This window comes from Python bivittatus, unplaced genomic scaffold, assembly GCF_059951505.1.
Source record: "Python bivittatus isolate LINGU-HERP-01145 unplaced genomic scaffold, Pbiv_v1 ctg000700_np1212, whole genome shotgun sequence".
NCBI classification, from domain to species: Eukaryota; Metazoa; Chordata; class Lepidosauria; order Squamata; family Pythonidae; genus Python; species Python bivittatus.
The window spans coordinates 58558539-58573466 of record NW_028277098.1 but is presented as its reverse complement, the minus strand read 5'-3'; the positions used below and the strand labels follow the sequence as shown (position 1 = coordinate 58573466).

Below are 14928 nucleotides of genomic sequence, written 5' to 3'. Positions count from 1 at the left end.
AAGGAGGTATATGCTCTGGGGTACACCTCTAGCCCTTAGGGCCCCTAATTTGATGTCTAGAGGCAATGATGTGCCCACCAGAATCCCTGTGCCATCTGATTTTTTAAAACATTTTTTTAATGAAAAAAGTTGACATACTGCAAAATAAAGTTCCAACATAATCTTTATTACCAAGAATCCTTTTGAACCCTTTAACTTTCTTAGAAAATAAAAATCATGACATACAGTACTATAGTGCAGTGCTTTGTTTGACAGTATGTCCATCTTTCCAGAAACAGGACAAGCATTTTAGTAATTTAAGGCTATTATATCTGGGCTACAAAAATCCAAATGACTAATAGATGGCACCAAAGGACATCAAAATTTTAACTCTTTGCTTCATCTAGTGGTCATCCAGACTTTTGTAGTCCAGTTAAATTAATTGTAAATTAACTACAATTTCCAGGCTAGCTTCAGGTATCTTCTAAAGGACACCAGAACATAAAAAATGATCTCTGTCTTGAGCAAACTGCAGCTAGCATATTGCAGTAATCTGATAAAAGGGACACCATCCACTGAATTCACTAGGGACGATAATAATAAAGCAGAATTAAAGGACAAACTCAAACTGAGAGCCAGATTCTTCAGGTAAGTGTAACCCTAGTCAAACCAGGTTCAAATATATAATTACTCTTCATTTTTTCACGTTGTTCTCTCCTATGTGAAGATATGGAATTATATATGCATAATGATACTAAGATTTAATTTATGTCTTTTAAAGCTTAAGAAAGTCTGGCTTTCAGTTATCCTCAAGACTGTCTTCTTTATGTAGAACCAGTGTATCCTGTATAGTCATCCTGGGTGGAAATGCTTAGGATTCCCCAGAGGCAAAAGAGTAAGAGGAGTGGGGCCCCAGTGCTTTTCTGTGGTGCTCTGCCTTGTGGAATAGCCTCCCACCAGAGGTCTGATTAGCATGTATCTTGGAATTTTTCATAAGGCTGTGTAGTTTCTTTGTGGAGCTTTTGAGACCTTCTGTTAAATTGGGGTTGGTATCATGGTTGTATTTTGGTTGTTATTTTTGTTGTTTGTTTTTACTGATGAAAGTTTTAACTGCAGTTTTAATATATATCTTTTTTTACTGGAATGTAAATTGCTGGCAGTTCATTTAATTACTGCCGTCTATAAATACTGTATAGTAAACAAATCTCGCCTAAACCTTTTAAATGATGATGGTTTTAATCCCTTTTTTAAACTATGGGTGTAGTTCATTAATTTATTTTGAGAAGATCTTTCCATGGGGAACATTTATTCACTGGAAATAAAGGATTACCTTTTTCCTGTATGCAGAAATTAATCCCATGCAAATGCTGATGGAAAATCTATAAAGTAATCCAAGTATAATGGAAAATATTTGGCTATGCAACTTTGAAAAGCTTCAGTGATGAAATTCAGTTGCTACCTGACCATATCAGCTTCTGTTTATGAGCAAGACTAAATTCCTGATTCAAGACCTTCAGTGCAAGTAAGTCTGTTTGGCAGTTCAGCACTGAATCCCTTGAACTACAATGAAAGGCTTGCTTAGTACACTATGTAAACCTCTGAATCTGAGGTACTCACTGGGGTGCTACTGGCTTTTCCAGTTAAGATGCCTCGTGCTTTCTTTTTGGTCATGTTGAAATTTTTCAGGTAGGCATTGTAGATGTGCTTGGAAAAGACTTTCAGATCAGCCACCTGCTGGTTCTGGCAGCTGATTTCAGTAGCTGTCAGTCCTGCCACTAACTTCCTTTTTTCAGCTTCTGGCATGCGGCCAAAACGAATGGCTGAAGAAGCAAAACAAAGCAGGAGGGTTTAAAAGCCTTGAACTAAAGACTTGAGCTAACAAGGTTCAGAATAGTTTTTTTAATTAATATTTCAGCATATTTTTAAAACTATTTTTTTGTTTGTAACATAACATTATAGAAAAAAAATATACATCTGTTTTTAATCATTTTATATTCTACCCTTTCTTCAAAGAGTTCAGGAAAATATACACAATGTTCCTCCCTCATTTTATCATGGTAACAGCTGTGAGAGGTAAGTTAGGCTGGGAGACAGTGACTAGCTCAAGGTCACAAATGAACATTAGGAGCTGAGTGGGATTTGAATTTAGGTCATCTGGTTCTAATCTATTGTTCATGTTACTACACCCACACCGGCTCCCAAACCAAGCTTCATTTTAAATGAATTCATTCTAATCCAAAAATACAGTAATATCTTCCTAAGGGCATTCTACAAAGAAGTAAACACATGCAGGGTGCCACAGTTCATGATAATTACCTCCCCAAGTACAGTGCTGATGAGGAATGCAAGGTAGCATGTCCTATGTCAGCAGGCTTCTCCAGGCAAGCAAAGGCATGTCTTTTTGGTGGAAAGAAACTTTCCATTCTTTTGACTGGGTGCTTTTGTGCTGACTGCGAGGCTGAGTTACTAGGCATTTTCAAGTTTATGGCACAGCAGTACAGACATATTGCTACACACAGGCAAGCTTGGGCAGAAAACTACCACCTACTGCTCTAAAGCAAATGCAATCACTTTTCCTTCTGTCAGCCTATATGCCAGTTGGGGTCAGGTGATCAAATGTTGGTTCATCTGTCTTCAATTCAGTATCAACAGTTTGGACGTCTTGTAGGTGACTGTAGATTGTTAATCATTTCATAGTCAAAAGCAGAGCTTTTACTGCAGTGCCACCTAAGGTTTCAATTTAAGGAGCAGAAAAGTTCCATTCTAGCTTTTCTTGTCCTTTAAATCTTTTTGGATGTTAGCAAGCATTTGATGACTGTCACTTGGAGTGCTTTTATCAATATGCTATTACTGTTGATTTGTTTTAGTTTTAGGTTTTTTAAAATTAGAATTTAGAATTTTTCCTTCTTGTTCAAGGAAAATGTCATATTTCCCCTGAACAAGAGCCAGCATACACTGAATCCCATACAGTTGTCCAGCTGGACACTGACCATACAAATTTTGCTTGGTTGCAGCAAGGCTGCATTAAAATCACCATGTGCCTTCATTGAACTCCCTAGGACCCTTTTATTTAGTTGTTATTTCTTTATGCAACACAGGCATCGAAACATGGAGACACACTGAATACTCTTAAAATGTTTTGAGAAAAAAACCAAGAGATACAATTAAATTATTTAGAATAATTTTATATATATTTCATACAGAAACCAATTTTATTTTTGTTCTGGAAATGCAAACTGACTTTAGTCCTTCAGAGATTAATATTTTGGGAAGCACAGGCTATATTTTTATTTTTTGCTCTAATAATATTTGGTGCAGCTTTTACTACTCATATTACTTGATATTGATTTATTAGCTACTGTAAATTTTTAAGCATTTTAAAACAGTATGCAGGGTACAAATGCTTTAAATCCATCTCTTTTTCAAAGTAGAAGATGTACCAAGTGAGGCATTCCTCAAATTTCTAGCCCTTGCTAAATATATATCTTATAGTAAATGTGTAATTCCACTAATCCCATTATAACTATATACTTCACCCCTACACAGAGCAAGAGGAGGGGGATCTCACCATTGTGCGACATGCCTAATGAAAGGCATTTCTGAAAGCGGCAGTACTGGCACTTGTTTCGGTTCTTCTTCTGAATTTTACAGTTCCGCTCACATTTCTCATATTCCAGCTTCATACGGATTGTCCGACGAAAGAAGCCCTGTTGGTAAGTGATAAGTCAAATGATGGAAACTAACAAGATGTTTCATTCTGATAATAATAGCCCTTTCAGAAGTGGCAGACTTACTATCACCAAAGATCTTAGGACAATGTTTTCAGCAATAAGTAGATGCCTCAAACACAGATCGCAAAGAAAGCTTCTAACATGAATATATGCATACAGAAGATAATGATCTGGGGTGGAGGGGAGGGAACCTTAATATATTTCTTTAATGTATAAAACAAAGAAGCAGGCATGCAGTTTCACAGGTGACCACCAGGTGGACTTTAATCTACAAATCCCAACTTCTCAACATCCTTGCTGTCTTTTTTTTTTTTGGTCATCACTTAGATACTATTAGCATTTGCCCTGGGCACAATGAAGAGCAAAATCTGTTCATAGGGTGCCCTGCAGCATTTCAGCCAGGTCTAGCTTCTAAAATAAATATCTACATTCTGAGAGAGAAGGAGAGGCCCGCTGAAAACAGGAGCAAAAGGGGACTTCCACTGCTTCTAGTTCCATCTTCCCCTCCTTAGCAGAGAAAAATGATCAAAGATGGAAAAAGATGGAGGCTTACAAACTGAGGATAAGATTGACTGGATCTCTTAACATTTCCATAAATAAGAGAGGGCAACTGTGCAATAAAAATCAAAACTGGAAGTATATGAAAGGAACAAAAGATGCAATGGAGAATGTATTTGCTATGCAAAATTACTGTGTATCTCAATGGCAAATTCCATAGAAGTTGTAACTTTAGCTTGTATTATCTTGGGTAATCTACCACTTGCATATTCAAAGACGATATCATTACCATGTCTCATCTGGTTTGCAGAGCAAAGCTTTGTTCTGCTCTACCAGAATAAGTCTTATTTTAAACCTCTGTTCTGATGGTCGCAGAGATACATTTGAATCTCAAGTATGAGAAAGGATTCTGTTCTCTTTCTACTATTTCTTTGCTGAATAGTCTACCTCTCATAACTTTAAGGCTGTACCTAATCTTTGTGTTGTCCTTACCTTACAGCCTTCACATGCATGTACTCCATAATGAAACCCAGATGCCTTGTCACCACAGACTCTGCACTCCACATTTAGACTTCCAGAATTTGCCTCATCACAGCCCATCTGGAGGTGGTCCAACAGAGAAGGAGAAGAACTCTGGGAAAGATCTGTCAGGAAACAAAATAGAAAATGTATTACATTCCAATCAGGCACAAAGCACATGCCTTTCTGCATTGCTTACTTATCTTGCATTTTTAATTACCAGATTCTGAGAAAGTACAGTCCTCCAGTTATGTCCATTCGTTCAGTGATAGTTCAAAGTTACAATGGCGCTGAACGAGCGGGACTTACGACGGTCCTCAAAGTTGCAGCCATCATAGCATTCCTGCAGTCATGTGTTGGCAATTTGGATGCTTGGTAACTGGCTCGCACTTACGACAGTTGCAACATCCCGTGGTCACGTGATCACCATTTACGACCTTCCCTGCCAGCTTCCCACAAGCAAAGTCAATGGAGAAGCTGGCAGAAGATTGCAAATTGCTCCGGACGTTTTTTTTCCCGAGGGGCCCCCAGGAAGCAGGGGGTTCTCGTACTCGCTTGCGGCCTCCTGTGGCACCCACTTGCCCATACTCGTGTCTGCCTGTAACACCCACCCACCTGCATTCACACCTGCCTGTAGCACTGATCTTGTATCATTGGTATATGGTAACTGATACAAACCGAGTTACCTAATCCATTGTTTAAAGTATTATTTAGAACCTGCCATTTCTTAGGGTTTTTTTAAAGTTTAGAATAGGAAAGGCATGAAGACTAATTCCATCTTGCCTGGAGGCTGTAAGGATCTGGATGGAGAGAACCCAGCTTCGACTCAACCCTGGCAAGATGGAGTGGCTTTGGGGATTTGGCCCCCTAGGTCTAGGTGATATGTCATATTTGACTCTGGACAGAGTGGCACTCCCCTGGCCTGAGCTGGTGTGCAATTTGGGGGTGGTCCTAGACTCATGGCTCCTGCTCAAGGTGCAGGTTGCAGCCGTGGCTAGGGGAAATTTTGCACACATTCATCTTGTGTGCCAAGATTTTTCACACATTCATCTTGTGCCCTTTCCTGGACCAGAAGGAGATGTGTGTATTCCTACAAAGATCAGAATTGTAAAGATGATGGTCTTCCTCTTGATACTCTATGGAGGAGTGCCCTTTCCTGGACCAGAAGGGCCTTGCTCATGGTCACTAATGCCTTGGTCATTTCCCATTTGGATTACTGTAATGCGTTCTGCATGGGGCTGCCCTTGAAGACCCCCCAGAAGTTACAACAGAATGCAGTGGTACATGCAGTGATGGGTACCCCTAGGTTTGCCCACATTACACCCTGTTGCATGAGCTGCACTGGCTCCCAGTTTCCTTCCGGGTGCAATTCAAGTTGCTGGTTTTACCTTTAAAGCCCTATATGGCACAGGACCAAGGTTATTTGCAGGACCACCTCTCCCTAAGGACATCTGCCAGCCCTACCAGATTGGATAGGGTGGGCACGCTCCTAGTCCCTTCCCTTAAATTTTGCCATCTTATGGGACCTAGGAAGCATGCCTCTTCTGTGGCAGCCCCTGCCCTATGGAACACCCTTCCCCCTGAAGTGTGTCAGGCCTCCCCCCTTTTAACCTTCCAAAAAGCACTCAAGACCTGGCTTTTCTCCCAAGTGCTGGGATAGGGTGAAACTGGTGAAATGAACTTGTTGTGGGCCGCATAGGGAAATTTAGCTATGGTGCCAGGTCTTTTGGCTTTAATATTTTTTATTGTAGATAGATGTTGTTTTATTTTTTGGTTGTGAGCTTCCCAGAGTTTGGTTCAAGATGAGCGACTATATGAATGTTTCAAATAAATAAATAAGTAAGTAAGTAAGTAAGTAAGTAAGTAAATCCATCCATCCATCCATCCAGTTCAGAAAATTCAGTAGTGTTATTGCATTATAGCTTCCAAACTGCACAGAAAAGTTTGTTAAATCTACTACTTATTAACATACGATTATGTAAATACACAGTTCCTATTCAGATGCAAGTTCTTTCCATGGCAACTAAGCCAAATGTCTCCTCTCTGATTGGGCATTAGAAATGCTCATTATCTTCCTCTTGGCCAGGCCAAATCAATTTTTTTTCTGTAGCAGAACTATTAAATATTTTATCCTCTCGGTTCTTATTGAATTAGACCTCCCAAAAAAAGTCAATTTAATTTGAATGCAAATTTCTCTACAATCTCTACTATCTGGCAAAAATTGTGATGCAAAACCTGAAGGCAACTATTTCATAGGCAAAAATTCCCATTATTGGGTCCAGCAATTTCAACACGGGTCTGCAAAACAGCTTGGTAGAAATTGGCCTAAAATATTTACTTTTTTCTGAATCACATTTACTCTATCATATTCTTTTCAACTTTTGTTGAAAGCTTGGTGTTAAGACAGGTCTTTGGCCCATATATGTTCATATCCTTATGTGGACTGGTATGTGCTAATAATAGCATAACAGTAAACTCAGCAAAAAAAAATTTTTTTAAGTACATGCAAACAATTTTATAACTTTGTCCAATATTCTTTCAATTGGTTAAGAACTGCTTTTTGACTATGAATGGTAAATGGCAAGGTATGTATGCCACTAATCTGTACTGATTTATTTAGCAGACTTGATCTATCTATCTATCTATCTATCTATCTATCTATCTATCTATCTATCTATCTATCAATCAATCATCTGTCTGCCTGCCTGCCTGCCTGCCTGCCTGCCTGCCTGTCTATCTGTCTATCTTTTAAGATAGCTTGTGTGTTATGATCATGCTGGAGGGATTTCAGTTAGTGTTGCAAGAAAGAATGAGGGTTTGTTTTCTTCATTATCCTTGGATCTGTTTTCTTGACTATCCATGGTATTCTCAGGAGTCTTCTCCAACAACAAAGTTAAAAAGCATCAATACACTCTATATCCTGCTTCTTCTAAGTCCAACTTTCTCCTCCATAGAGTATCAAGGGGAAGACCATCATCTTTACAATTCTGATCTTTGTAGGAATACACACATCTCAGCGTATGATATCTTTTCCAAGAACTTCATTACTACTCTACTAAATGCTGGTCTATGGTATATTTCTTTATGGCTGGTCTCTTTACTGTTGAAAGTCAATCCTAAAAGGCAGAAGCAATTTACCACTTCAATATCTTCACTGCCAGTTCTAAAGCTGGTTGCAGTACCTGCTGCCATTATTTTGATCTTCTTTATATTTAATCTTAGCCCTGCTTCCTTTCACAATGCTCCTTGATTTTCATTACTAGAGCTTACAGATCATTTACATTTTCAGCTGTCAGAGTAGTGTCATCAGCATAGTGCAAGTTATTGATGTTTCTTCCTCCAGTTTTAAAACCACACTCATTCCAATCTAACTTCCTTCAATATGTCTTCTACATATAGGTTGAATAAATAAGGGGTGCACATATAGTGTTGTCTCACTCTTTTGCTGACTCACAGCTAGTCTGTTTCACCATGTTATGGCTGGACTGTGGCTTCCTGTTCTGTGTATAGGTTTTGCATGAGGACAACAAAATATTCTGGGATTCCCATTTTCCTAAGCACGTTCTACAACTTAACGCAGTCAACACAATCAAAGGCCTTTCTATATTTAATGAAGCACATATTAATATCTTTTTGGTATTCATTAGCTTTCTCAATTATCCAGTGTGCATCACCAATAATGTATCTTACTCCTCAGTTTTTTCTAAAGCCATCTTGAACATCCGGCATCTCTCGCTGTCCATGTAGGGCTCTAAACTGCATTAGATGATTCAATCCAAGCATTATTTTGCTAGTATATAAAATGAAGGATATTGTACAATAGTTTTCATGCTCTGTTAAGTCTCCTTTCTTTTGCATTGGTATGTAGACTGACCCCTGACACTATATTGTTCTCCAGATTTGCTGGCTTATTTCTGATTAGAAGTTTTACAGATTATTCTTCTGTTGCTTGCCATATTTCTATAGAAGTTCCATCAATTCTTGTAGCCTTCTGACTTGGTAATAACCACAGTGCTGATCTAATTTCATCTTCTAGTATTAGAGGTTCTTGTAAATAGGGAATATCTTCAAAGGTATCTTGGATGTTGACCTCTCTAAAGTATAGAATTTCAGTACATTCCTTCCATCTTTCTTTGATCTTTTTAAATCAGTTACTATCTGTCCATTGGTGCACACCAATTTGAGGTTGGCACCTCTTTCTGAATTCAGATATTTTTGGAAAATTGTTTTTGTGTGTCTGTTTCCAACTTGTCTTTACAGATGTAGAATAATACTGCTTCTAGACTTTTCTAACAGCTCTCTGAAATTCCTTGTTAAGCTCCTTCCCAAGATCTTTGTCTTTCTTGGCTTTAGCCTCTTCTCTCTTTTAGCAATTTCCACTATTTGTTGTGACATCCAGTTTGCTGTCTTCAATTTCTTGACCACTGAAAGTCTTTTTTTCACATTCATTTTTAGTAGCTTCTTTCATTTTGTTCCACAGTTCCTCTGGTTCCCTATCAATCAGGTTCAAAACTTCAAAGCAATTCTTGATGTTCTCCTTGAAAATCATGGGTATATATTTGAAATCATATTGTGGAAACTGGTTGGCTTTCCTTTTCCACTTTAGCTTGACTTGGTACTTGCACATGAACAGTTCATGACCTGTTGCACATTCAGCTCCTGGCCATGTCTTTGATATTATAACTGAGCTTTTCCACCTTCTTATACCAATAATATAGTCAATATGATTTCTAGTACTCCATTTGGTGATGTCCATACATATAGAGATTATTGTGGTTGTTGGAAGACTGTGTTAGCAATGAAAAAATCATTGGACTGGCAAAACTGATTACTTTTCCTGCCTTATTGCTGTTTTCTAGGCCATACAGTTCCATTACATTTTTCTCCTTAATATTTCCAGCATTGGCATTCCAATCTCCAATCATAAGTAGTACATTTTGTTTGGATTTTCTGACAATTTCAGACTGACCTTGACCATAATACTCATCAACCTATTCTTCTGCATCAGTGTTGGAGCATACATTTGGATAACTGTCATATTAAAGAGTTGTCTGTGAAGTCTAACTGATATTATTCGGTCTTTGACTGCATTGTACCCACGTGCTGTACTTTTATATCCTGATTATTCCTGATTATGAAAGCAACACCACTCCTTGTTTTTCATATCTTGATTAGTAAAAAGTATGATCTTCTGACTGAAAGTGTCCAACTCCAGTCTATTTCAATTCAATTCACTGATGCCTAAGATGTCAATGTATAGTCAATGCATTTTATGCTTCACTGTCTCAGCAGCTTCAGATTTTCTTTTCCTGCATTGCAACATCAGCAACTAGATGTCCCAAAGGCTTTAATCTAACCACATCATAAATGCCACTGTCTTCTCCCTCACAGTATGAAATTATGCTCTTGTTGTCGTCACTGTTGATGCCTCCAGTATCTACTTGTATTGCTACTGCCCAATACAGGTGCCTGTTTGCTTTAACTGGGCAGTTGGGATGCCTTGAGTTACCCTGCTGGGAATATATTTATATATTTATTTCTCAAATTTGTATGCTACATGACTCCCAAGTACTCTAGGTGGCTCACAACAACTAAAATGAGGAAAATACAATAACCAGTGTAGTAGTAGTAGTACTAGTAACAACAACAATAGATGGCAAGAATAACAGATCAGATAAGGATGACAGTCTTAATTCTCCTTCACCAAGGGCCTGGGTGAAGAGCCGAGTCTTCAAGGCCCTTCTACATAACGGCAGGGTTGGGGGCATCCAGATCTCAGGGGGAACCTCATTCCAGGGAGCAAGTGCTGCTACAGAGAAGGTGTGCTTCCAGGGTCGTTAATCGAAGGAACTCAAAGTACGCCAACCCTGCAGGATCAAATTGGCCAGGCAGATACTATAGAAGACAGGCAGTCCCTCAAGTAACCAGACCCTATGCCATATAAGACTTTATAGGTAACAACCAGTACTTTGAATGGCATCTGGAAGCAAACTGGCAATCAGTGCAGCTCATGAAGCAGAGGTGTTATGTGGGCATACTGAGGTATGCCCATCACTGGCTGCACCACTGTATTCTGGACCAGCTGAAGTTCCAAGGATTGATTGGACTGGTTCAGTAAGTTGAGGATTTTAAGATCACACTCCCTGCATGATCTAGGAAGAGGAGAAGATGATTTGCCCTCCTCCCCAGAGAGAGAGTACAGGGAGGGACAGTTAGGGAGATGTAGGGGTATAAATGAGACCTCTACTCCCCAGGAAAGGCAGAGGGAGTATGTGAAGTCAGGGGCAGAAAATAAGTGGGAGGGGGAGTTGAATTGTGTGACTCTGGTGGAATAAAGTTAAGGTTTTGACCATGCGTGTATATGGAATCAGGTCTGCTGTTCTTTGGCGTCAAAGCGATTAGGGTCAGGAGACAATGGTACAGAGTTGGTTCTCTTTTTTCAACATTACTGTAATTACCACTATATCTACTCTTATTATCACCATAATCATCATTTTTGTTATGCCCAGTTTATGGGCAAATTGCTCAGCTGTAAGAATGTCTTCCTCTCACATTCCAGGATTACAGAGGATGAGCCTAGTCAAAGCATTTTCTTCCTGCAGAAAGATGGGTGGTAGTAGTGAAAAGGTACTACATATCCCATAACCAGAAGCTACCCCATGTGCCTGGGCAGAAGGAAAGAAAAGCCAAAAGGAATAAGGGCTGAGCCTCCTCCCGACTCCTACTTTCAGCCATCCTCTGCAGGTAGATTTAACAAATATTAATTAATTACTAGAATAATAGCAACAAACAAAAAGCAAGAAGCTGATGTAAGAGAATGAAAAAGAAATGATTACAGAGTGCAACCATTATGAGGAATGGAGTACTTTCATGTGGACATAGTACTTTTACAGGGGAATAGATGGTTTAATGGAAAGACTGCAAATTGTGTGTTCACAAGTGTTTACTTACAAGCAGTAGTAAGACATCTAAGAAAAATACCAAATGAAGTAGAACCAGTAGTGCTAGTGAAAGGTATTTTTGATAACGGTAACCCAGTCAAGAAATAGCTTGCATCATATTTTTGGCACGTTAAAAATCTTTTTATAAACCTAGATTTTAAAAATAAAATTAGTCTGGACTTCTTGTTATAAGTATTTTAATTTGATGGTTTATATTATTTTATGCTGATTTTTAATGGTATATACTGACCCATCCCATCAGGTCCAGCAGGAGAGGCATGTTGCAGGTCTCGTTGGCTAGGAAATGTCATCGGGCGGGACCTGGGAAGAAAGTTTCTTCTGCCGTAGCCCCCGCTCTGTGGAACATCACTGCCCCCAGGTGAGGTTGGCCCCAACCAACCCTGTTGGCCTTCAGGAAGGCCCTTAAAACATGGCTTTGTCAACTAGCTTGGAGATCTCATGGTAGAGTGGAGCCTGTTAGGTGGTTACATGACAGTTAATGGAATGCACCCTCTATATGTTTTCCTGCCATTTTTTTGTTGTTTTTATCTTGTTTTTATTTTAATTTAAATTGGTTGTTTTAAGAGTTTTACATGTTTTTGATTGTTACTATGTACACTGCCCAGAATCACTATGTGAGATGGGCGGCTATACAAATGTGATTAAATAAATAAACAAACAAACAAACAAATAAATAAATATCTGTTTTGTGAGCCACCCAAAGAACGTTTGTTATCAGGAACTATGTAAATAAAGAAAAATAGGAGACTAATTTTGAATCTGCGGAAGGAAGAAGAGAGGGACAGGAAAGAAGACTGATATAAAAGCCAAAACTCAGTAAGACAGAATTAAAACCTAATGGAAGCATTAAGGACAAAAATAAAGGAAGGTCTCTTGACATATTTGAGAGCTGGGAATCAATATATAAAGGCAGGACCAGTGGGTAATAAATTTGTCACAATCATAAGGAAAATGTCATCCCACCCAGAACAAATTACTAGCAAAAGTATTCAATATATAAGTCAATTGCTCCTTTAAGTGTCTCTAAGGCATTAATATCTCTCTCCAACCTACCTGTATACCTGACAGAAGGTGCTGAATTACCTAGACCTTCATTTGGCTCTGAGGTTCCACTTACTGCCATCACTGTCTCTTCCTTTTCCTCCTCTTCTTCCCTGACTTCAGGTACTTCCTCCTTTGACTGTTCCATAACTGATCACCTCCCTTCAGTGCCAAGACTGCAGCCCCTGTCATAGTTCTGGCATCATCCACGTCTGTCTGGAAATGGGCCCCTATCAGGCTGTTCCTGCTAGCCTTCAGGAAAGAGAAGAAAAACACAGAAGGGCATTAGAAATAAAAAACAAAAAGAATTGTGCTATGATGCTTTCCTAGCACTTCATGGTCAATTACCCTAGGTATATAGGAATTTGCATAATTTGTGCATGAAAAAGTACAAACTCTCTCCTCGATGCAAATTAGGCAAACATATTCTAACTATATCAGAAGTAGAAAATCTTGTGCCCATAGATGCTAATCTCCCCATGGATTCTTCCATCAGACTTTATTTTTACAAAATTTATTTAAATTTTTAAAAAATGAGGTAGAAATTCACTAAGATTATTCTAGCAGTCTCTAGGATTTTACAGGTTCCATAGATTCTTTAAAAATAAATATGGTAGCTATCTGTGGCACAGTGTTTGTTTGGAAGTATGTACATGGGCCCAGAAAACAAAGATAAGCTGGAGTGAGAGACAGCTTTCTAGGGATCTAGAGATACATGTTTTTATCTATTTTTATTACTATGCCCATCAGGAGAAAAACAAAATCATAATTCAAATTCAAATTCAAAATTCAAAATTCAAAATTTGCTTTTTTCTAAATAAGCAAATTCCTCAATTATACTCATTTTGTGAAAGTCCCTGCAAATATACTCTCAAAATTCCAAATATGCTAACTGGCCCATTTTCAACTATTTGAAATACTAAGACAAAGAAAAGACAAACTTAGAGAAGAGAAAGGACTGTGGACCATGCTGATTTAATAAAAAAAGAAAAACAGAAAGCTATGGAAGGTGCTTTTAAACTCTGTCAATGTAGTGCTGCACTCATTCACAAAAACATGCCCCATAAAGAGAAATGAAGACTTTCAATAAAGGGTGGGAGGCTAGCATCTGCCACTAATCTTAACTTTCTATAGATGGTAGGGAGAACATGTGAATAAATTTCCTTAAGAACAGACTATAAATAACATGTAGAAGAGAGAATCACACATGTGGCTAGCAAATATTCTAATTGTCATAGTAGTATTATTTCCAATCAGAACAACTACTTGCTGTTGTGGAGTCCTTGGTGCTCTCTGAGCTTGGTTGTATGTTTGCAGACATTTCATTACCCACCTAGGAAACATCATTAGTGCTAGTGAGTATGGAGTTTTCTCCGTTTATACACAGTAGCTTGCCCTGCCAGTGTTGATGGGGTGTGCTTTTCTCCTTGGTAGTTCCTTGATTAGGGTATTGTTTTCTGCTTGATTGTTTGCCTGGTGTTTATCCCTGCTTATCTGGGTGGTGGCTGCAGAAGAGGATGTGTTTTGGTCTTTTTTGTTTCCTTCTTTTTTTATTGTCTCTTTTGAACAGTGTGTAAATATGGTTTATTTCTATATATCTGTTGATGGCTGATTTGTCTGAATGCCAAGCTTCCAGGAATTCCCTTGAGTTTTCAGATTTAACTTGATCTAGGATGCTCACAGTTTCCCAGTTGAAACTATGGTTGAGTCTGACCATGTGTTGTGAGATTAAAGAGTTTTTATCATGTCTTCTGACTGCTAGTTGATGTTCATGGATGCGCTCTGCTAGTCTTCTGCCTGTCTGTCCCACATAGTGGCTGCTACAGTCCTTTTTTTCGATAGACTGTTTGTCTATTGAATTATCTATCAATAGATTGCTTGTCTATCAAAAAACAGCCCACGCTAACCAAGTGCACCATTGCCAAAGTAACAACCCAACCTCCCACAAGAGGAGCTGTGTAAGAACATTATTGAGACGAGTATAAGTTCACTGCAGCAACCCAGAACACCAGAAAAAGGAAACAGACCACCTATACATCTTCCAAAAAAATGGATACCCACACAATTTTATCAAAAAGTGCCTGACCACTGAACCCACTGCAGCACAACCAACACAAGCTATGACAAAGATAACTCTACCATACATCAAAAAATCTCAGAAACAACCAACAGACTATTACAACCACACGGCATCACTG

At 38.7% G+C, this 14928-nt stretch overlaps 1 protein-coding gene across 4 annotated transcripts in view; it reads right to left on the bottom strand.

Moving 5' to 3' along the window:
* PPARD (peroxisome proliferator activated receptor delta) overlaps window positions 1–14928 on the bottom strand; it is a 61337-nt gene that overhangs the window by 12788 nt on the left and 33621 nt on the right. For 3 of the 4 annotated variants that reach the window (XM_088128502.1, XM_088128503.1, XM_007423655.4), the window contains 4 exons: window positions 12743–12982; window positions 4701–4852; window positions 3548–3686; window positions 1597–1799 (listed from right to left, as the gene is read on the bottom strand). In XM_088128502.1, coding sequence (XP_087984628.1) covers window positions 1597–1799; window positions 3548–3686; window positions 4701–4852; window positions 12743–12878 — 630 coding nt within the window. In that variant the 5' untranslated portion in view covers window positions 12879–12982. The remainder of the gene's footprint in view (window positions 1–1596; window positions 1800–3547; window positions 3687–4700; window positions 4853–12742; window positions 12983–14928) is intronic. The other variant, XM_025163689.2, reaches the window with a different exon arrangement.